Source organism: Pinus tabuliformis, chromosome 2_2 (assembly GCF_031772625.1).
Source record: "Pinus tabuliformis cultivar Carrire ecotype Pingquan chromosome 2_2, CPIR1, whole genome shotgun sequence".
Taxonomy (NCBI): Eukaryota; Viridiplantae; Streptophyta; class Pinopsida; order Pinales; family Pinaceae; genus Pinus; species Pinus tabuliformis.
The window spans coordinates 366,749,722-366,774,893 of NC_142300.1; the positions used below are offsets into that span (position 1 = coordinate 366,749,722).

Below are 25,172 nucleotides of genomic sequence, written 5' to 3' on the forward strand. Positions count from 1 at the left end.
AGATAGGTCGAAGTCCTAGCATAGTGCCGAAAAGTTACAAGAGTCAAGGAGCAGGGACGAAGGGCTTAGGTCTCTGGTAGGGTAGGGCGAGGCCTGTATAAGGAGGTTGCAGACAAAGGAAGGGGGCCCGAAAGAATTAGGTGGCTTGCAAGAGTAGACCGTGTTGCAACAGGGCCTATGTAGAGGCCAACAAGGCATAATGGCACTGCTTTTCCAAGAAGGAAGAGGAGGTTGACTCTGTTTTTTGAAGTCTATTCATCAAGGAGGATTGAACAACGGAGTTTAAGGGCTAATATGCAGTGAGTTTGAAGGGAAAAATTTACTATGTGTAGTTGAAGTATTTGGAGTTGATATATGCAATGACTTTGAAGGACAAAATCCATTGTGAGTAGTTGATTGGACAAAGATTAGAAAGGATCCTAATCACTGTGTAATGGAGGCAAAGGATAACTAAGTACATCAAGGACAAGTGGACAAAATGGGCTGGAAGCAAAGGAGGGCTACAACAAGTAAGTCATGTATTTTTTTTCTTGTTGTGTTGGGAAGATTGCAAATTTGATGGATTACATCACAAGCCCTGATTGTATACTATGTATACTAGCTGTACTAGTAATTTGAAGGACCATGATCCCTAGTACAAGAGCCATAATGTTTTTTCTTATTGAAGGACTAATAGAAAATGAGACTGTTGGATCAAACAAATTTGTGTACTTAATTGATTTCACTGCATTATATTTTCGTCGTTCAAAGCACTGTGTTTTGGGGTTCCTAGTGTGTCTATGTTCTTGGTTAGCCATAGACTTGATCTAGGGCCTAAAGAAAATCCAACAAAAGCCTCTCAGCGAGGGAAGAAGAATGACTAGAGCAAGCTCAAGTGCTTCATCTGCCACAAGAGTGAAGGTTGCAATAGACAAAAACATCAATAGAGGTTCAACTTGATGAGTTTATAATGAAGTTTGAGAAGGACTTCTCATTTGTCTCCTATCTATCTACTAGCACCATCACAAGGAGTGCTTGGTACGTAGATGGTGGTGCATTACGTCATATGATATAGAGTCATGGAAACTATTTAACAGTTTGACAAAGAGTTACTAAGATTTGTTTGTGGAGCTTGATAATGATGGCAGGTATGCAGTGAAGGGGGTTGGAACCATTAATTTCTAGCTAAAGTCAGGAGGGATATTGGAAGCCAAGGATGTGTTATTTATACCGAGATTGAAGAATAATTTGGTCTTAGTATCAATCGTGGAGGACAAAGGATATGGAGCCATGTTTAGGACTGGGGAGATGCTCATTCGTCTTGAGGAGTATAACACAAACACAATAGTTTCCATTGGGGTTAGAGAGAGAAACTTATATAGGTTGATGGGCAAACCTGCTTGGACATTGAGGGATGCTCAAGAGCATGTGGAGGCGCCTAGGAGCACATTCAGGGAGAGCAGGCCTTCGAAGAAAGATATTGTGCCAGGTTCAGAGGAACAACCAGTTCTAGGTGGCTCTTTAAGAACTCTATGTCTTGCTAAGAGGGAGTGTTGATGTTTGTTAGCTCAGGTAGGTACTTTAACACAGGGCCAAGTGTCTAGGTGTGTGGAAGTCGCCTAACAGACAGTTAACCTTAGCAATTGCTTTAGTGATTAAAGTAATTTATTTTTATAAGATAAAGTGAGTTAATTTAATGAAATGCAAAGGTTTTTGCATTAGTGAATTAGATGAATCTCAACAATTGATCTCAAGCGCTGTTGATATCTAATCTCAATCGTCAATCACTTTGGAGATTGGGCTTGAGGCAAGGTGAGAGCTAGGTGTTGCATGTGGCAATTTCTTGAAAATTGAAATATATGGTGTAGGTGCTCCAAAACACATTATAATTTATTATAATATGGATATACATTACTGCATATAAATTAGAGAAATAATTTGGCAAAAAAGTGACACAATTATATCATAAAATTTTCAAGAATCGTTTGCCAGATGTGGGGTGGACAATTGGTGGGTATTTTAGTATGGTAGAATTGGAGGTTGATTGGGTTGTTGGCATGGGACTAATTATTAGTGGTTCGAAACGACATGCTTGGGCAAGATGTAAGGTTGTTCCTCAACACTTTGATTTTAAATGGGGGGAAGAAAGGGCTTGACCATGGAGGTTGGTTTACCTTACCCAATTTTAGGGAGGGGATGGATACTGTTGGGTGTATGATTCTTGGATGCCCTTTGATGTGTTGGTTGAGGCTTTTGGGTTAGAACATTTGCCAATCCAAACTTCCCTTTTTGTTCGAAATGTGGTGGACTCAAAGGCCTCACTTTTACTTGCGTGTTTCTCTTTCAGAGTCCCCCAACGTTTTTGCACTTTGTTCACAAGGTTTGGAACCCTGTGCTTGGATATGTTGGTTGTTGTGGTGGGAGGCCATTATTTAGAGATCTGCCAAGTTCATGGGAGGTTGGGGCACATGATAGTATGCAAGTGTAGATGAGGGCTTCGAGAGCCAAACAAAAGTTGGAAGAGTTTTTTACCTTCATGTAGGAGGATTTATATAAGACTATTCTTAAGGATGATGCAACTTTGTTGGAGTTGATGTAATTAGAACCGGGCCAGTTTTGGCAAGACTGGTTCGTTCAATTGGTTCTGGGGTGGTATTGGTCATGTTAAAGGATTCAAATTGGAAATGGCCAGTTTTGTACTGAATTGATCGGTTCCATATTAGACTTGGCCATAAATGCCAAAACAAGTCAATTCCATACGTAACTATACAATCAACGATAGGGACCACTTAAAACTCAAATAAAAAAGAAAATCAATTAAATTAATCCCTTGCCAAAGTGGATTGTGGAGACACAGCTAATAGTATTTGACAATGAAGACCCATCTTGGATGGAATTAGACCTACTTCATAGTTAGAGGATCTAAACGTTGTTGTTGGATGGCATACCGTCAAGGCCATGGGAATCAAGTTGGAATTTTGTTTATGAGTTTAGTCATGTTGAGGATATATATAATGAGAATTGAGATGATTCTCTCATGTGATTAGATTTTAGAGCCTAGATTCTAGACTATAGTTATTAATTAGTAATGTGCTTATTTTTGGACTCCAGAGCTCATTTAAAGGCCTTTTTGTGATGTATTTTGGTTCAGATATGGATTACACTTGACACATATTTTGGTTATATGCACTTGCACCCTTGCTATTTACATGAGAAACTTTGCAAATTTGTTTATAATTTTTTGGATTCATATATGTGTGTTGTGTGTGTGTGTAGACATATTCTATGTATTTTTTGGTTGATTGGTTTTTTGGTCCTCTTTTGTGTGATTTCAATATGTGGTTGACAATGAAATGTTCAATTTTGCTAACATTAGTTGAATTTGGTGGTGCATAGAGAGGAGTACATATCTAGAGGAGCATGAGTGCATGCTTTGCTTGTAGTAGTGGATTCATGAGGGGTAGGGGGTTTCAAATTCTTTGCTGACTTTCTAAAGAAGAAAGTGGTAGTTGAATGGGTTCTTGGTCTTCACAGAGTTGATGGCTCACTTGAGGAGGATGTTGATTTTTCAAGTGCAATAGATATAAGCACAATATTTCTGAAAACGAATAATTACTTCTAATGATGTTCTTTTAATTTTTCTAGTATATCATTAAGAAATTATATTTCAGAAATTCAACCATATGATTACAGTAGGACAATAGAGATCACAATGGACAAAGAGAACACAAGATTTACCCTAGGAAAACCCACTTGGGGGAAATCTAACAACCTTTTAAGTAGAGAAATTCTTCTTTTCAACAAGAGACACACCTAGACTTTGTTGAAAAATGCAGCGAGAAAGTCTCAATTTGATTTTGCCTTGGTCAAATTGAGAAAATTCGAATTTCCACATCAACAAACAACTTGGATGTAGTTAACTTGTGTGACATGGCTTGTGTCACTCAGTTTACTCAGTGAATTCGAGTTAGAGGGCTTGGAGTAAAGTTAAGCATGTGTGATTGCTAATTTGTAGCAATAAGGTCAGTTAAACTTGTTCTAACTGTTGGAGGAACTAGTGGAAGGTCAATTGTGTAGTGGGACTTCAGTCTAACTCAATGATCATCCAGTAACTGATCAATCAACCCAAAATATCTAGTGCATGCAGAGAATTTGAGTTCCGCAACTGTGGTGGAGATTCCAAGGCAATGGAACATCAATTATAGACTAGTCTTGGGTGTATAGGTGTTGCATGCAGTCAGATGGTCATCCTTTGGAATTGCACAATCATTTTGGAGGAAATTCCTAAATAATAGGGGCCTAATTTCCTTAGGAATTGTGCAAAGAAATAGGGGCTCAAGCAGAGGCAAAAATTGACTAAGTCTGGGTCAGAGCTTCTTAGTGAGTAGAGAGATAGGTTATTCACTTGCAGGTTGAGCTTAGATTGAGCTAACAATTGTAATACATCTCTATTCATCAGATTAATGCAAGCAGGCAAAGGGGTTTTTAACAGATTGCTTTCCCCTAGAAAAAATATTATGTGCACGTGTGTTATTTCTCATTGCATGATTGTGATTGATGTTATAAATTGTGAATTGAATTCTGTAGAGAAGTAGAGTAGGTTTTTGTCTTGTGATTTTGATTAAACTTTCATGAGCAATTGCAAATTTGCACCATATTTTCTACATGGTATTAGAGCATGATTCACATTAGAACACGAATGTCAAAGCTGTTTCTTGGAAGGCTTGAATTTGCAGTTCTGTGTAGTAGGATCTCTACAGAGTTGGGGGTATTTGTAGGTTACACAGAAACTCCTCACAACTATTGTGTGTGCTTACCTTCCCTCAAAATCACAGTTGTGCGCAGGGATGTAAATTTTGATGAGGAGAAAGCGATGCAGTGCTCTCTTGAGAGGGAGCTTCAGATTCCACTAGAAGAGGAGCTTTTAGCTCGAAAGGAGTTGCCTCAGGAAGTTGTGGAGCAACCACAAGTAGAGGAGAAGAGAGTGGAGACATCCACTCAAGCAGAAACATTCAGAGAAGGCAATAAAAGAACCAGGGAAGCTGATAGAATAGTGCAGGATACGAGGGAGAATGTGGGAGCTCCTTCAAATTTCCACAGGCAAAGGAAGTCACCTGATTGCTACACTGACTACGTGGCTCTAATCATTGAGCTAGTAGAGACTGAGCCATCCTCTTTTGAGGAAGCAGTAGAGCAACCTGTATGGGTTGATGCAATGGTGGAGGAATACAAATCCATTGTAAAGAACAATGTTTGGGAAGTGGTCCCAAGACCGATAGATAAATCAGTTGTGGGTTTGAGATGGAAGCATAGAGAAGTATAAGGCCAAATTTGTGGCCAAGGGGTGCTCTCAAGTTGAGGGAATTGACTATGAGCAGACCTTTGCTCTCATAGCAAGGTACTCGCATCCATTAGATCAATTCTTGGATTGGTTGTGTAGATGGGGTGAAAGATCCACCAGATGGATGTAAAAACATTTCTCAATGAAGGTATTGACAAGGAGGTGTACATCGAGCAACCAAAAGGTTTTGAGACATTTGATCGAGAGTCTCATGTGTGCAGACTCAAGCGAGCATTGTACGGTCTCAAACAAGCACCCCATGCTTGGTACAACAGGATTGACAACTATCTCACTGGTTTGGGCCACACAAAAGTGAAGTGAATGCAAACCTTTATCATATCTTGGTAGAAGGTAAATTGCTTATTATTGTTTTATATGTTGATGATTTGATTTTAACTGGTGATGAACAATTGATCAAATCCTGAAAGGAGGACCTTGCAAGGGAATTTGAAATGAGGACGTGGGTCTCATGCACTACTTCCTTGGGTTGGAAGTATGGCAAGGCGATGGGGAACTATTTGTGTCTCAAGGAAAGTATGCAAATGAGATACTACAGAGATTCCACATGGAGAGTTGTAAACCCATGGAGACACCTCTAGCGACCAACTGGAGGAAGGAGGATGCCACTTTAGGTGAGGAAGTTGATGCTACCATTTATCGGCAGCTAGTGGGTTCACTTATGTATTTTGTAAACACATGACTAGATATGTGCTACGTAGTCAACTAGTTGAGCCAAGTTATGGTTAGGTCGACCAAATTGTTTTGGAAGGCAACGAAGCATGTTTTACTGTACCTCAGAGGCACCACCCAGTTTGGACTATGGTACAAACGGACAAAGGGAGTGAAGCTGTGTGGCTTCATAGATGTAGATTGGGTAAGGAGTCCATCCGACCGAATTAGTACATCAAGTGGAATTTTTAGTGTTGGGTCCGCAACGGTTTCTTAGTATAGTAGGAAGCAAAGATCTGTGGCGCTCAGCTCGACAGAAGCAAAATACATGGCTGCAAGTCAAGCAACATGTGAGGCGATCTAGATGAGAAAGATACTTGTGGGACTGTTTGGTCAAATGATGGATCCAACTGTGATCTATTGTGATAATAAAAGTTGCATTAAGATCTCTGAGAATCTTGTATTTTACGATCGATCCAAGCATATAGATATCCGGTATCATCATTTACGAGACTGTGTGTAGAGGCAGATAATGTTGCTACAATACATTCTGACAGAGGAACAAGATGTTGACATTTTGACGAAGGCTTTGTCAAGAGGGAAATTCGAGTTCCACAGGTGGAGGATAGCGGTGGTTGATAATCCCCTTCTTGCTGAGAGGGAGTGTTGAAAAATGCAGCAAGAAACTCTCAATTTGATTTTGCCTTGGTCAAATTGAGAAAATTCGAATTTCCACGTCAACAGACAATTTGGATGCAGTTAACTTGTGAGACATGGCTTGTGTCACTCAGTTTACTTAGTAAATTCGAGTTAGAGGGTTTGGAGTTCAGTTATGCATTGGTGGTTGCTAATTTGTAGCAATCAAGGTCAATTATTTCAAGTTGTTTTCAGTTAAACTAGTTCTAATTGTTGGAGGAACTAGTGGAAGGTCAGTGGTGCAATGGGACTTCACTTTGACTCTGTGATCATCTAGTTAACTGATCAATCAGACCAAAATAGCTATTGCATGCAGAGAATTCGAGTTCCCCAGCTGTGGTGGAGATTCCAAGGTAGTGTAACATTAGTTGTAGACTAGTCTTGAGTGTACAGGTGTTGCATGCAGTCAAATGATCAACCTTGGGAATTGTGCAATCATTTTGGAGGAAATTCCTAAATAATAGGGGCCTAATTTCCTCAGGAATTGCGCAAGGAAATAGGGGCTCAAGCAAAGGCAAAAATTGACTAAGTTTGGGTCAGAGCTTCTCAGTGAGCAGAGAGATACGTTATTCACTTGCATGTTGAGCTCAAATTGAGCTGGCAATTGTAATACATTACTATTCATCAGATTAATGCAAGCAGGCAAAGGGGTTTTTGGCAGATTGCTTTCCCCTGGAAAAAGAACTGTGCACATGTGTGTTATTTCTCATTGCATGTTTGTGATTGATGTTCTAAATTGTGAATTGAATTCTATAGAGCAGTAGAGTAATTTTGTGTCATGTGATTTTGATTAAAATTTCATGAGCAGTTGCAAATCTACACCATAATTTTCACAGACTTCTAGTCAACAACTAGGTCAAACTGACCTTCAACAAATCTATGTTCAAACTTGGTCAACACCCTCCAAGTCAAGCCTCCAATTTGATACAGCAACTCGACCCTCTTGATCTTCCCTAGGCCGTTTTGACCTCCCAAAAACTGTCCAGGATTCAGAATTTCGGCCGTGCAATATGCCCAAAATTTTTTGGCCATGCAACTACAACTTCCGTGAAAAGGATGCTAACTGGAGAGAGAGAACTTCCACATGTGCGAGCTAGATAGAGAGAGAAAGAGATGAATTCATCCTTCTTTTTCATCCTCCTTGTCCTTCTTGTCCTTTGCTTGGATGCCTAGAATATTTTTGCTTTAGAGAGATCGAATTACTACCTTGTGAAGGAGGTCGAACTGTCTTTATATAGTGATTTGTTGGGTCAACTTGACTTGGAAGGAGGCCGACTTTACTCGTTTTGGAGCCAAAAGTTCAATTTAAAAAATTCAATTTTTTTCTTTCTTTTAAAGGTCCATAAAGACATGACTAAAAAACAAGTTTTTCTTTTGACTCTAGATTGAGTTTTCTTTTATATTGGAGGGTTTTTGGGTTGCTAGTTCTCGCTTGTGGAAAGAATTGTACCATAGCTTGTGAGTATGCCCTGATCAACATGCCTTCTTCTAATTGACCTTTTGTGATGGAGATTGTTGTTCTTGTCCCACAGAATTGGGTGACAAAAAGAAACTCATTTCTAATTCTCTTCATAGAGGATATGTTAGGATGGTAGCTGGACATGGATTTTTCTTGTATCAATGGATTTAGTGATTATGATAACTTGGCAAGTTTTAAATGAATGGTGAGTTGAAGACAATGCTCTGACATAATGGGGCAAGCATGTTGATAGAATTGGGTTGGAATCGGCGGCTTGCCCTGAACGGGACCTTTGAGTTTGAATCAAAGGCTTGCCTGCACCCATGATTGTATCTCCTTGTCTTCTATATGACTTGAAACTTTGTTGAGCTGGTGAGATTCTTCTCATCAGTACACAATCAAGCACCCAAAAACTTGCATTTTTTTGAACTTTACATCTACATATGAGTTTAATATTATGAAACAAACTGAGTAATCAGTCTGCATGTACCCATTTTTCAGTGCATACATTAAACGTAATTATGCTTATGCTTATGTTTTATGCTCTGTGGATATAAAATACTTTATCTTCTAGCCACTCTTAATAATTTTTAATTGTATCATGGTAGGGAAATATCCTTTTGCTCCATTTAGAGAAGATTTGATGTCTTGGATTTTATTGTATGTGTAGGTGGTGTTTTCAAGTTGGAGTTATTCTTACCTGAAGAATATCCAATGGCTGCTCCAAAGGTGCGTTACCTTTTTCTTAATGTATTATTTTATTGTGTTGTAACTTGTAATGTTAGATTTCCACAGTATAAGAGATTTGTTCTAATATTTTTTATGGTCTTTTAACCTTGCACATTGTATATGGTTCATGTTTATGGCATTTGCATTTCTATCCCTTTATGAAGTCATCCGAGGAAGAGTAAACTGCTTTAATTCTATACCATTCTGTCGGCAAGAGATTCTATGCTTTAATTGTAAAATTCCTATGAGTAATGCTATTGTTTAATTTTAAATGTTTTGAGAGTATAGGTTTCTGCAGTTGATCATATTGTTACAAGGGTTTTGGGTGAGGTTGTGTATTAGATTCTGATGTTTTGGGTGTAGCTTATCAGCATCATCAGAGAAACCTAATATTAGAGCCATGCATTTGCCATGCCTTTTTTTGGTTTCTTGATGCCACAGGCTTAAAGAAATAAATTTGTGTAGACATTTTAATACTTTATTAAGTATTTTGGAATTTTATGTCAACAATAAGCCTATTGCATTGGTTTAAAATATATTGACATACGGTTAAATTGATTGATGAGAATTTATCCTATCCTTGAAGGTATCACTCTGCATTTCGGGATGCATGATCTTAGATTTTGATTCATCAAATAGGGAGTGGTCTTGCATGTAAATTGTTGGGAGTTATCCACGCAGCTGGAATCATGAGTTATACTTGCCAAATAACTGTTCTATGTTGGATCAGCATCAACATAATTTTTTCCAGGTTCGGGTGAGTCAAACTCGGGTCAACCAATTATATTCGCTATTAATTACAAGTATAACTTGGATTGACAGAGTTTGACTCAGTTTGTACCAGGTCAAAGTTGCCAAGGTGTCCCGTATAAGCCCCAGATTGCGCTATTTTGCCCTTTTTTTATACCTGCCAAGGTTTTGCTGAATTTTCCTCTAGTTTTTGCTAATCTGAATTAAACTCTAGACTCTACTGCCTCACCAAGTTTTTCACTGAGCCAAGTAAGGTAACTATGGAGTTGTATGAATTTTTTTCTAAATCATATAACATGGGGAGATGTAGACATGAGCGGCAGACACATGAATTGTAGCTCCCTGAAATGTGACACAGTGGAACATTCCTCTCTCTATATATAACATTAAGAAATTTCAATTATGGAAATAGACATAAAGATGCAAATTTTTAGATCAGTAGAAAACATTGATACAACTTTTACGACATCAAAGTTTCAAACAGACATGGAATTGGAATACATATGGAAGCTTAGAATTAGAAGTAGAATAAAAAACTGCAGTTGTCTCATTGAGTTATTTGATGTGATCAAAATCAAAATCTATTACATGGAGTATATATATAATTGCAATTTGTAGATGACCACAATACTAAATACAAAAAGGGGTAAAACTGTAGTTGGAAGAATCTCATAGGCTGTCAGTTGCCTAGGTCCTCCATGCCATAATCATCAAGATCATCACCACTGCTACTACCTTGTCCTCTCTCATATTTCTCTATATCCAATCCATTATGCATCTACTGCTGAGGATGACTTAAGAGTATCACAATCATCAAAATTGACCAGAACTAGTACTGGTTCATTAAGATCCAAGTTGGTCTTCTAGTTACATTTTTCCACACGGTATTTTTCTTCTTGTGTGTGCTTTCTTTCTGTTGCAGTTTTATGTGCAGAAATGACGTCGACACATCCAGCAGATACAGCACTAACAGTGGCCAATGAAGTTTGAGGGGAGCAACCAACATGAACATTATTCCCTTTCCTTTGACTGTCAGCAGAATCCCTTGATGATTGAGCCATGATTTCTTTGGTATGAATGAAGAATGCTGCCATTGTAGAATGGTGCACTCTAGGAAAAATTTGCGCACTTTAGATGCACCAATATCATACTAATCTAACCAAAAGACTGTTCTCCTTACCTGCAGTCTCTCGGAGGGAAAATGGCAATGAAATAATAAAGGGACCGAAAACATTTTTAGAGTTTTTTAAACATCAGAATCCACTTTTCCTTTTTTTTTGCACCATGTTTGATGTGTTGGGACATGAAATGGCCACATGTTGGACATGCTTTGACACATGCCATCACAGTGTAACCTACATGTGTCACAGTGCATCTGACACCTGGGAACCGGGTGTCTCTTGTCTACATGTTCTTCGGCCCTAGGTGGATGTGTCCAGTACCTCTAAAGACTGCATGAGAGAGTATGTTCATTGTTGGCTGCATGCTTCAGATAATCTTTGATGAACACTTCCAGTTATATATTTTTTTGATAGCTCACAAAGAAGTGGTTTAGTTATTGATAGCTGCTTCACCAGATTTTTAGAGTTTTTTAAACATCAGAATCCACATTTTCCTTTTTTTTCCACCATGTTTGATGTGTTGGGACATGAAATGGCCACATGTTGGACATGCTTTGACACATGCCATCACAGTGTAACCTACGCGTGTCACAGTGCATCTGACACATGGGAACAGGGTGTCTCTTGTCTACATGTTCTTCGGCCCTAGGTGGATGTGTCCAGTACCTTTAAAGACTGCATGAGAGAGAATGTTCATTGTTGGCTGCATGCTTCAGATAATCTTTGATGAACACTTCCAGTTAATATTTTTTTGATAGCTCACAAAGAAGTGGTTTAGTTATTGATAGCTGCTTCACCAGATTTTTAGAGTTTTTTAAACATCAGAATCCCCTTTTTCCTTTTTCTTGCCCCATGTTTGATGTGTTGGGAGCTCCTCCAAAGAGCACGGTGTAAATCTGGAAACGCAGCAGAGGGATGAAAATGCCCAAAAAGACATAGCCATGGGTACACAAAACCCCATAGAAACCTACATTCTGGGGCAAAATAGCAAAGAAGTAGCACACAAGGAGCAGGGAGGGCGAGCAACTCTCCGTATACCCCATACTCAATGATGAAGGTCCTATCCTGGAATAGCAGGGGACTAGGGCACCCCTCTAAAATTGCTGCCCTGAAAGACCTGATAGCTCATGAGAAACCAGGAATCTTAATGCTTCAAGAAACAAAACAAGGACATCAAGAAATGAAAGGAATCATTGATCAGCTCAAGCAGTATGAAGGTTACATTTGTGAATCAAGGGGCGCCTCTGGCGGAATCACCACCATCTGGAACCAAAGTACTTGGACATGCATATCCAATACAATCAGTCAGTATTGGATTAAAGTCACTCTAGAGAATCAATCAGATAACAAACAGATAGTCATCTACAATATCTATGCACCAAATCACTTCAGAGATAAAGAGCAATGTTGGGCTTCTCTCAAAACAGACATAGATGATGAAGATAATAGTAATATTATTCTTGGTGGAGATCTCAATCTCATACTTCACTCCAATGAGAAGAGAGGAGGTATTTTTACCCATGATCCCCACAGAACAAAGCTGGAAATTATCATGCAGGAACACGATTTAGTTGACGTTGTTCCAAAAAACCACAGATTCACTTGGAACAACTGCAGATTGGGCAAAGATAACATTATGGAGCGGCTAGACAGGATTATGATAAATGTCTCTCTTCTTTCCGCTTACCCCACTGCTTACGCTGCTGTCATTCCCTATTCGGCATCTGATCATTATCCTACAGTCCTAGTCCTTGAGGCCCACTACCCCTTGGGGCCCATTCCGTTTAAATTCAGCTCACTTTGGAGCAACATTCCCACCGCAGATCAGATTGTCAAACTCACATGGAGTCAGCACATAGAAGGATCGCCGGGATTCATTTGGGAAAGCAAGTTGAAGAGGACCAAATGTGCCTTAAAGGATTGGGCAGATAATTATTACAAAGAACCGGAGAAGGCCAAAAATGAAATAAAATCCGAATTAGAAAGGGTCCACAACAAGATAGAGGAACAAGGACTCTCCCAAGAATACAGAGCATTAGAAGGTGATCTCTATTTCCAGCTTTATCGTGCCAATAGAGATGAAGAACAAAAATGGAGAATAAAATCGAGACAACTTTGGTTGCAAGGAGGGGATAAAAATTCTGCCTTCTTCCACAAGCAGGCCACAGTCAGGAAAATTAGGAATAATGTCACCTCCATCACTGACGAGGAAGGCCATCTCCAAACTGCTCAAGACGCTATTAAGAAGACTGCCTCAGACTATTACAATGTCCTCCTAACTGAGACAAAAGCAGCAGAAGAATACTCATATCTTCTTCAGCACTTGCCCACGGGAATCAGTGAGGAAATCAATTCAAGCTTAATCAATGAAATTGAAGAGGATGAAATTCAAAATGCCATCTGGACGCTCCAACCAGACAAAGCCCCTGGGCCAGGTGGTATCCCCATTTGTTTTTACAAAACTTATTGGGGAACTATCAAAAAAGACCTTGTCAAAATGATAAGATGGGCTCAACGCAAGTGCAAAATCGGAGGATACACTAATGCCACTCATCTTGCCCTTATTCCCAAAGAGAATAGACCCTCATCCTTCTCTCGTTTCTGGTCCATTTCTTTGTGCAACTCTTCTTATAAAATCTTGACCAAAATCCTTGCTTCGCGCCTCAAACCTCTCCTTCCCTCTCTCATTTCTGAAAACCAAGGAGGTTTCTTGGCCAACAGACAAATATTGGACTCCATCCTTCTAGTCCAAGAGGCCATTCATTCCAGCCAAACTAGAAATGAAAAAGGCTTCATCCTAAAACTTGACTTATCCAATGCCTTTGATCGAGTTAGGCACTCCTTTTTATTTGCTGTTTTGGACAAATTGGGATTTGCCACGCCCTTCATTGACCTTGTCAAAGCATGCATTACTGGCCCTTGGATCGCCCCTCTCATTAATGGTAGACCAGGGCCTTCCTTCCAATCTTCGCGAGGTCTAAGACAAGGTTGCCCCCTCTCTCCTTACCTTTTCATCTTGATGGCTGAATCCTTCAGCAAGGCCTTGGACTACAATCGTCGCATGGGACTTATTACTGGGATCAAATTTGGAAATGGAGTCAAGAACATAAACCATTCCCAATTTGCTGACGATACACTGTCAATGGGAGGAGCCTCCAACATCATAGCTCGTCGATTCAAATCCCTCCTAGATAAATATATGAGCTACTCCGGAGGTTTGGTCAACTACCTCAAGAGCTGCATCTATGGCTGGAACACTTTTGCTCAAACTTTGCACAGCATTGCCAACACTTTTGGAGTCCCTTGCAAGTTGGATTGGGGGCACTTTTCCTACCTGGGCATGCCACTGAGTGCTGGCAATCTGAAAGCTACAGTCTGGGACACTATTATTGACAAAATGAAAAGGAAAGTGCAACAATGGGGCACCTCTTGGCTTAACCCAGCAGGGTGCCTAATTCTTCTAAAATTAAGTCTCTCTTCCTTACCCTTATATCAATTCTCGCTCCTGCAAGTCCTAGCTAGTTTTCATCACAAAGTGGAGGCCATCCTCCGTCACTTACTTTGGCAAGGGGGGAAAAATGAAAGAAAGAAATATAACCTTATAAACTGGAAACAGGTTATTCAATCGCAGGAGCAAGGAGGGCTTATAATTAGATCACCAAAACTCCTAAATCTGGCCTTTGGTGGCAAGATTGTGTGGAGGCTCATTAATGGCAAGCCTGCTTGGTGGAAGAAAGTGTTAGAAACCAAATATCTCAATTCCCCAAGGCAACAACTCTTGGATCATGAGATCCCTAGCAGATCTTGCTCTAAAATCTGGGGGCTGTGTAAGAAAGAAATCCCCCTCCTTGCACAAAACATTTCCAAGGTTCCTAAGGGTGGCAGTGATATTAGAATTGGAGTAGACAATATAATGGGCCAGCAAACCATTAGCAGCAGACCTGCTACTCAACAGATCTTATCCTTTCTTAATAGTATGGGGATTCATAATTTGGATCAAATCTTAGTGGGACGCCCAGTCTCAGATTTGGAAAGGATGGACCTTCCCAAATATACCCATTGAAATGGAAGCAAGCCTCACCAATCTTCAAACCCATCTTCATGGCATTGCCCCCACCAAATGCAACAATGATGATGGCTTTCGTTGGGACCCCTCAGGCTCCAACTACACAGTCAAAGCCGCTTACCAACAAATCTGTAGCAATGAGCACCCCATGCCAATTTGGATGCAGTGGAAAATAGCTTGGAAAACGGAGACCCTCCCAAAAATAAAATTCTTTATTTGGGTCCTCCTAAAAGGGAAAGTCCTCACCTCTGAGAATCTAAAAAAACGTGGGGTGATTGGCCCATCCCATTGTCCAAATTGTCAAGTAGCTGAAGAAACCATTCAACCTCTGTTCATAGATTGCCCCTTTGCCATAGCCTGTTGGAGAGAAGCTTTCCAGAACATCAACCTACCTTGGGGTACCAACAACTCTGTTGCTGAAGCCCTGCAACTATGGAAAAGAAACTACCCTTGGCAACATAAGAAAAACAATGTTGCACATAGAGTATGGAATCCTTTACCATGCTCTCTCTTGTGGAACATATGGCTAGCTCGAAATCGCATGGTCTTCAAGGACAAAGAAACCAGCGTCATGAAGTTAGACAATAAGGCATGGAGTCTCACATTGGAAGCAATGTCTGCTAAAAGTCAAGGGAAACTTGACACATTCGATCTCTATGTGGAATAATGGAACTTCATAGGGTATTTGCTGGACAAAAACAACGCCCACAGCAGGAGTAACACCAACAACGTCAACAACTCTAGCTACAGTTGGAAAATTAGAATGAAAGATGAGGAGTTTTCTTTATGGCTCAGAAACTGCAACACCCATTATCTTTTCTTTGATGGTGCCTCTAAATCTAACCCAGGAATGGCCGGGGCTGGAGGAATCATCTGTAATGCCAATGGAGACATCATAACTGCCTATGAATGGGGACTAGGCAATCTATCCAATAACAGGGCCGAAGTTCTTGCCCTCTACCAAGGTCTCCTCCAGCTTCAAAAACTTGGCATACACACAGCAACGATCATTGGAGACTCGACTATTATCATTAGCCTGATGGTACACAATCGAAGCGCCTCCAATGTGATCCTACAACAATCAATCAATAGATGCCAAGCACTTGCCCATCAGATGAAAGAAGCCCGATTCTATCATGTACTCTACACTCTCAACAAGGACGCAGATACGCGTGCAAACAGAGCCTGTTTCCACCCCATTGGCATTCTTCGTTGTAACGCCTCTGAGTCACAATGTTTTCTGCCATAATCAGAAATAAATCACCTCATAGATTATCTGCAGAGGTGTCCAGTTCCATCGGATCCCTCCTCGGTGACATTTGTATTATTCTCATGATTAATTTAGCTCACGGGTCACCTAAAATCTCCTCCGAATCTATTGCAGATGATATCAATGTCATAAAATCTTTGAATTCAACCCAAATACTCAGCCTCCGTCTTTTCTCACAAGCGCTCCTGCTGTCTTCATACCATTCCTGTGAACTATCTCTCAATTTTCATGTGAATCCATTTCCATACCTCCTCGATTCTCTGGCCAAGCACTTGTATTTAATCATGGTCCCCCTCGATCTGAATCACTCCTCCCTCTTCCCTCTTTCGCTCTTGCATTCCCCTTCTATGCGTTCGCATCTCCCTCATCATTCTTCATCCCGATCTTCCGTCCCTTTGCTTTTCAAAACCCTCTGCTACATTTCTATCCCAAATCTCTGCCCATTGGAGCTGCGCTTTTACAGGCTTGTGCTACACTCAAGTTCAACAAATTGCTCTCAAAGCATGGCAAAAAGCTAAGATTGCTTCCACTGTGCTGATCTCTAGGCAAAGCTGGAGCAAATCCGCGCACAACAGAAGATCTTCGATACCAAAATTGACACTCAGGTTCAAATTAATAAGGAGAAACATGAGGCCGACCTCAATTTCTTCCATCATAGAGTGTCTTCACTCCAGGGACAGTTCAATGACCTCTCAAACAGGTGCAACCATGTCAAAGAATCCGTGGATATTCTAAAGTATATTTTGGAAAAAAATAATGCTCCAAGTACCAGCTCAGCAAATGCAACCTTGAAGAATCCACAACATGTCAAATCCACCACATAAGCATTGATTAAGCATGAATTGCAAATACTGTCTTTTGTTATTTCAGTTTGTTTGAGTCTATACTAGCTCAGTTTTTCATATAGTTAAGAATGACGGAAGCAAAAGGGATTTTGTTCTCAATGTTGTCCTCCCCTGCTCTGCTTCTCATCTACACTGCCCTGTAACAATGGAGCTTAGTCTCCCCTATCTTTTTTGTATATAAACAACAACCGACTTTGTAAAAAAACATTACGAAACACACTAGCCCCCAGGGGATGTCTAAAAGATGTTACATTATAAAGTTAAATCACCTAGGATAATCACACAAAGGCAACATGAATCATCCCACCATAGCAACATTAGAGAAAGGGTCATAACAAAATTACATTGCAAGGGAGCCAACCTGATTGATTTGGAATATATTCTTTTTGTTATAAGTTATTGCGCTTATGAGAAGAATAGAAGTTGTATTAGAACGAAGTTTGTCTAAAGTGATGGATGGAAAGTTGCAAGTCTGTAAATGATGTCAGAACATTGCCTTGGAATCTCAAGTATTGAACAAGACCTAGAAGCTTTTACTAAGATGTCTCTTCAAGCCTGAAAGACCAAAGGGATAAGAACTTACATGAATATTTGTAACACTGGAATGATATTTTGAGAAAAAATACTGCTCATTGCAAGCGTATAGCTTTGGTCATTTGAAGTATATGCAAAGTTGTTGAGACATAGTAAGAGGTCGAATCTCGTCGTCAAATCCTGGAGGCTGATCAAATGATGAGCATAATACATCTTCTGATATCTTGTTGAAAGTTTGAGACTTAATAGGATTGCAAAAACTAGGATTTGGGAGAATGGATGTCTTGACCAGATTCTTGGAATGTTTTGGGTTTGTAAACCCCAGTAAGGGTTTGAATAGGAATGTCGAAGGGTTTATGGACAAAACCTTAGGTCTGATCACTCATAAAGCTGATACTGAAATCAAGAATGATGAAGTTGGAAAAGAATGCAAAGATGAGTGGGTTTGCAAACCCTAGACTAAATTTGAAGAATGATTAGGGTTTGTAGTCAAAACCCTAGCTAAACAATTGATAGCCCTATCTAGTGTTGGAGATGAAAGCCTAGGGCTTATGGGTTAATTGCTTCCACTCAATGTTACACGAAGTGGGGATGTTTTTTGGAAGCAGGGACGCGGAAGCGTCATTTTCCAAAAATTTAGGAAGCGAAGCGTTTGCTATATATATATATATTTATATTTATTTGCATTTATACTCAAAACAAACATCCCAAATACCCATCCCTAGTTCCTAGAAGAAATGACATCTTTGATGACGAGGTTGATTTGCAAGTTGGAGACAAGAAGGCTAAGATTAAGAGGGAGTTGAAAAATACTTATCTATCTTTCTTTATTATTACTATTGTTGTTATTCTTCTTGTCCTTTATCTTGCTTGGTCTTTTTTGTTTTGCCTGGCCTCTTACTGAGGATTGCAGGTACATATTGAAGCTTGCCAAGGCTGTTGCAATAAAAGAAAAGATTGGAAGAACAAAGCTTGTGACAAGAAGACTCATATTGAATGAAGCTCTGGACCTAGAGGGAGCAAACAAGATCAACCCGATTAAGGCATGTTTTAATCTATGACGAAAATAAGTCAATTGTGACTTCCAAGATGAAGATGGCTCGAAGTTTTGAAGAGAAATGCTGATTTGAATTTGTTGAAGATAAGCTTGTGATTTTTGTTTTGCTATGTGTTGATGATATGTTTCTGACAAGCGCTGAGGACTTTTATGTCTAGTGTAAGAGGGAGCTATTTTCATAAAGGCATGAGTTTGGTGAAATCTTTGTTGTGATTTGGCATAATGGACTACGAGTCCATGGACATCTCCATCATGAAAAAATTGAAGAAGCTGGAACACTCTGTTGCTGACATGGTTGATTCTCTGATTAGCTCATCGAAACTATCTGCTGCACATTCTGATGTTCGCTTCTATTAGAAGCTGTGACTGAAGCTGAATAAATCTAATTGTTCAACGACCAACTTATTGTTGTCTGCTAGACTCAATCGTGGTATACTTTTTTGTTGTGGAGCAGGGTGTTGATGTTTGTTTCTGTGAGAAGCCTGGAATGGTTGAGAATCTCTCTTAGAGAGGGAGCATTGATTCTATAGCATCATGAATCTTCCTTGGGTTGTAGATGAGATGCCATAGAATGTTCGGGAAGATCGTCACTCCCTTAGGTCAGTTGACCGAGAGGCCAATGAGTTTGGTCGGCGAGCTTGGTTCTGAGGCATGAAGTGATCCCTTAGGTCAGTTGACTGAGAGACCGACGAGTTTGGTCGGGGACTCTGATTTTGTGATCTCTCTCTTAGGCAGTTGCTGAGAGACCTATGGATTGGTTAAGGAGATTCATCTTGAGTTCCCTTCCTTGGGTTGTTGATTGAGAGGCTAATGAGTTTGGTCGGGAAGGATGAGTTCTCTCCCTTGGGTTGTGGACCGAGAGACTATATAGTCAGGGATTCTTCCCATAGGTTGTGGACCAAGAGATCTTGTTTATGGTCGGGGAGATGGACCTTGTGTAACCATTGCATATGGTTGGAAATTTTGGCCTTATGAACAATATTGATTGGTGGTATGTAGTTGATGCTATGTATCTTTCCTTATAGTGAGACTTGTGATCTCTCCCTTGGGTAGTTGTTGAGAGACCTATGAATTGGTTAGGGAGATTGAACTTGAGAAAGAATGAAAAGTACCTCCCTGGCTAAGAGGGAGTGTTGGAAATTGAGTAGCGATGGTTGATATTTTCATTATTAAAAGAAAAGGAAAATTTAAATTTACATTATGACCCCACAAGTGTCAAGTCGGCCTTCTCCTTGATCAAGTCAGCTTGACCCTTGGAGGCACCCTTTTGACCCCCCTTCATTTGGACATCACATGATCTCTTGTATGTATTTGTTCTAGCGAAGATAAAAGGAAGAAGAGGAGGTCTGAATTGCGAAAGAGGTGATGACTTGATGACTTGGGACTTGTGGGAGGTCTTGTATTGGTTAACTATTATTTTTGATGTTTTGTTTCTAGATGAATTGATGAAAATTGACTCTCTCTCATAAGGAATGATTTTTGGGTTTTCCACTTGTGGGTTTTGCCATGGCCTCGGGCCTAATTTTTTGTCTCTTGTCTCATTGTTATTTTCTACTGCTCTATTGTGATTATTGGTTGAAATTTTCTTATGAATAACTGCTTGATGATATTGAATATTATATGTAATTGATGCTAATAAATCATTGGAAGCAGTTATCGTTGAAGAAAATTGTTCCAGTCTGTTACTACTAGAGATATCAACACTAGATGAAGATTCTTCCAAAATTTGTGAAATAACAATGTTTTTTTCTATTCAATTAGAAATGAATAAGATTCAAGTATTATTGTTGGACGCATTCAAATGTTATGTATTTTTTAACATTCTTGTAGTAGTTATCAATTGCAAAGAATTTTGTGAAATTAGTCAATGCCATGGAAAGTTAGTTCAAATATTTTGAAATCTGTAAGTATCTGTACCCAAACCCATCTCCATATAATGTTATCATGCTAATTCATAAGGTACAAGGGAGAGTGTTACCTATATTCAAGGTAAAATACATATTATATTCTCATTGTAACACTTACCTTCATTTCAAACAATATTGATAGAATATCTTGGTTATTGATTAGATGAAGATATTTTGAATTGAAATTGTTTGTCTAGGATACAAAAGAAGATAAAACATGAAAAGACATGCAAATTTTAAAAAGATTCCCAAATCAGGGTTCCATAATAATTCATCGCAAGGATGGAAATTACACAGAAATGTGTTGTGAAATTTACAATGTGTAGCTTATAAAATATGTGTAAAGGGGTTCTACAATGATTGACTACACTGATGGAAATTACATAAAGTTTTGTGAAATCTAGAAGATGAAGAGGCACAATAAGTCAATGCTATCCATGAAGCTTGCCAATAGTGGATGACATTTAGGTAGATATTATTGTAGCTCCACATACCTTGGCATTGATAGGTATTCTCACACATGCCATTGGTGTTAGGCATGTGAGAATAAATTTGAGACACTCAGCTAGTGTTTTTTCCTTGAAAATCCATTGTGGACATTGTGTTATGATAACCCATGGTATTTTGATTTATGATGACCCATGGTATTCTCTTTGGAAAAATGCAAATACAAGGCAATGAGAGAGGTTCATTACAAGATTGAGTGGTTCATTCTTGTGGCAAGAGAGCAAGATAGGATGCCTTGTGGAGGAAAGAAGGTCGAGTGGGCCTCATATCTATTTGTGAAGGCCAAGTAGGCCTCAACCTTAGGTTGACCTATGAGGAGGTAGTTTTGTGTGAGGGCTGAGTAGGGAAAGGAGAGGGATGAGTCTGCTTCTAACAACAAGAGGAAGGAGGAGGGCCGTAAAATTGTTTGTGTGGCAACATACAAAGAAAGGGGAGGCTGAGCCTTGTGGGAGGGGTGGCAGAGAAGGCTGCAACAAAGGAAAAGAGGGCTGCATCCTTGAAAAAGATAGAATGATGTCTGTGGAAACTAGTCGCAGACCTAAAGAACAAGGCTGTAGCTTGTGGAAGGTCGCAACAAAGGGAAGCGAGGCCAAAACAAGGGTTTAGATAGACCGCATGCAAAAGAAGGATAGCCGAGGCTTGTAGGGTGATAGCAACCATAGTTTTTAAAACCGTTTTTGAAAACAGGTTACCGGTCAAACCGGCCGGTTAGCAAGGCTGCCGGTCTGAACCGGCCAAAAAACCCGGTTTGACTGGGCCTTTCGCCATTTTTCAGCCCTAACCGGTGAAAACCGGCCGGTTTAGGACAAAACCGGCCGGTTTTAGGCATGCCCACCAAAACATGGAAAAAGGTGGATTTTTTACTGTGGTTTAGGGAAATTTGACTGTGGTTTAGGGGTTTTTGACTGTGGTTGAGGCTGATTTTGATATCGACACCACAGGTTTGGATTTGTCATAGCCTATAGGTTAAGATTTCTCATGTATACTCCTTGTCTTTGCCATATAAAACTCCTCCCAATCCTTAGATGCTTCATTATATTAGACTTTGATGCTTCCATGTCTACTTTAAACTTCAGGAAATTCAGATGCCAAAGATAGCTCAGATCTTGGACAAGTATTATTGTTTCTAGTTGTCATAAAAAATGCCTTAAATCTGTCAATAAGTTAGGTTACAGAATTCCACGTTTTTGTACTTTAGATGTCACTGTCCAAAGAAACTCGGATGTCAGAGTTCTGATTTTTCATAGAGGTGTTATTTTGGATGTTCGCAGGGTAATGTAATTCAAAGAGTTTCTGATGTCCATAGGAACTTTCACATTAACATGTACAGTCATCAGAATTCCAGTGTAACTTCTCCTTAATTTATAGTGAGGAAGTTCGACCTTTATATCTGATATAACATAAGCTTTTTGGTTCTCTTTCAAAGTCTTGGCTCACCTTGCTATAGTACATAGAACTTGCCTTGAAATACAGAGAGAGAAAATGCAAATGCCTTACAGGTCTTGAACAGACTATTTAAACCTTCTTATATTCTTATTCCTTTGGAGCACTCCTTGACCTCAGCACTTTTATGATCTTTGACTTCTCTGAAAATCAGACTTTTTGCTCTGAGTCGGCATCAGAACCAGGATTAGTAGCGACATCAAGGAAAGGCAAAGAAGCAATGGAAGGCACTAGTCGTGCAGGTCGACAAACTCGTGCTTCCATTAGGTCCACTTCTATTATCATTGGTGGCATTGATACTGAGGTTGCAGATCAGGCTGAGGCATCCTCAGACTCTGAACCAGATGATGTCTATGTAGCTCCTGATGATGATCCTATGTCTAGCAGTGGTGATGAACTTGATGATTGATCATGTGTACAGTGTAGACTTGTAGTAGGCCAATGGCCTCATAGCTTGCAGCATTGTTTTTGGACTTTATAGGCCATTTAGAGCCTCATTTCTTATGTATTTTGCTATTTTGTCGATGATATGTATTGTACTCGGTGCCATTTTGATATATTCACCTTTACATGGTATATAAATGAGCAAACTTTGCATATTTTGTCTCTATTGGCTTGGAATCATGGTTTTACATCTTAAAATAGTTTTGTTTCATTAAAAATTAATTATTTAATGTATTTTTGTAAAACCGGTTCGTTTAGACCAAACCAGTCCCGGTTAGACCGGTTCCGGTCGGTAAACCGGTTCATTAGGTGGACCGGTCCGGTCACCGGTTCCGGTTTTAAAAACATTGATAGCAACACCATGTTTATGGGTTGATCATAGGTCTGTGAAGAAGACAACAACAAAAGAGGAACAAGTCGAGGCCTGGAAGGTGTCTTTTTTTGTAGCCTAGAAAGGAGGCCATGGGGTCTAGTTTATTGCTGAGTAGTAGCACAATTTGGAGGACTAAGCTTGCCCTTGACTTCTAGTGATTGGATAGCTACATGGGAAACCAACAAGTAGACTATGGCACTGAAATTGAGGAGGGTTTCGAGGGTTTTTTGTGTAAGTTTTGCCTTGTATTGGGATTTTATTGAGCATTGTAAAAGGGTCATTTTCCATGGTATGGGAGCCCTATATTCTTGTTGAAGGAGTAATAAGAATTTGTTTTGGTGCTTAATTTTCATGTTACTTTGCATGATTTGATTGCTAGTTTTATAAGTTTCATTGTGCAAAATTTGTTTTTACTTAGGCACATCAGTGTGTTTTCATTAATTAGTTCATTTGAGACTGTTACTAGATTTGGTGTATGTGTGCATTGTGCATAGTGCCCACCTGCCTAAAATCTAACAATAATCTCGTCCTAAATACAAATATAAGGAAAGGGCACTATACAACTATTATATATCATGTCTCTAATGCAATCACTATTCAAAAAAGCATCCAAACAAAGACAACCACTAGTTTCGTTGTAATGATTAATAAAGTGGCTACCATAAATATAGGGATTTTCTAAATTGGAAGGGTGGTTTTATGGGAGTACTTCAAAAGACTATGGTTTGCATTTAGTCATGGAAAGTGGCACAATGGATACATTGTCAAAATGTTAGTTTGGTTCTCAACGATAGTGTCAAAGGACCAATTTCTAATTGTTACAATCAACATTAAAACATGTCAAGAAATCCAAGAGAGATGAGCAAGGGGTGGAGTACAAGCCGAAAAAGGTAGAGAGGGATTTTACTACAATGAAAATTTGTTACTTTTAATAGCTTGTATCATCTGTTATCACTAGTTGTGATATTTTGAGGTGAGAAGGTTATGCATAACATGATAATGTAACCATTTGTGTTTGAAGTAACCTAATTGTTTGCAATTATGTTTACATAAGTACAAAGTGTAGTAAATAGTTCATATATATTCTTGAATATAGAATTATTTTTGCATATACATAATTATATTGCTTGATAAAAGATGTTGATGTTGCAATGAGCCTTGTGATGGTCTGCTTATAACATTGATTGGTCATGAGGTGAAGGGGTGTGTGCCCTTTGACTTTCATTAAATTAGTTAATACTATTTATTATTATAATTATTATATTTATGACATTGCTACCCTCTTAAAGAATTCTTTGTCTTCAAAGCATAGTAAATAGGATCCTCTCTACTTGAGCACATTTCTCTAGTGGAATGAAGTTTAATTGCTTGTAGGGATTTGTCTTTGTTCATGCTTGGAGCGTTGGGAGTTTACTTTGTATTATTTGCATCATAGTTTGAAGTCTTTTAACTTTATTATTTATGATAAACGTTTTATGCTCCTTGGCAACATATTTCCCTTGGTTCCATTGTATGCTTGATTGTGCTTCTTGCCCCTCTTTTTTTAATTGTACTTGATTCTTCTTGAGAGCGGAATCTTCAATACCATATAATTTATAGTGTTGAGCTTGCCAATTGAAATCCATGAATTGTTCTTCAAGGTTTGTGGTATAATTTCCCAATTGCATCAACCAATTTACGCCTAACACCACATCCATTTCTTTGAGTGGTGGAGTGTAAAATCTTGCTTGTAGTTCTAGTTCTTGCATTTAAATTGAGACTTTATGACATCTTCCTCCTTCTTTGACCTTTGTCCATTGGCAATCATAATTGTGAGATCCTTGGTGGGATATACGAAAAGGTTTAGCTGCTTAACATTGTTGAAATTGGAAACTAGGGCCAAATTCCACTTTAGACAACTCGTTTGATGAAGATGGTGATTGCATTAAATTCAACTTTTTGAGAGGACCAAAATTGATATAAAGGTCATCTAATTTGGATAA

General features: G+C 39.2%; 1 protein-coding gene across 1 annotated transcript in view; it reads left to right on the forward strand.

The window, feature by feature from the left end:
- Window positions 1-25,172, forward strand: part of LOC149192756 (ubiquitin-conjugating enzyme E2 35) — a 144,555-nt gene that overhangs the window by 75,365 nt on the left and 44,018 nt on the right. The window contains exon 4 of the mRNA XM_089404700.1: window positions 8,815-8,873. Coding sequence (XP_089260826.1) covers window positions 8,815-8,873 — 59 coding nt within the window. The remainder of the gene's footprint in view (window positions 1-8,814; window positions 8,874-25,172) is intronic.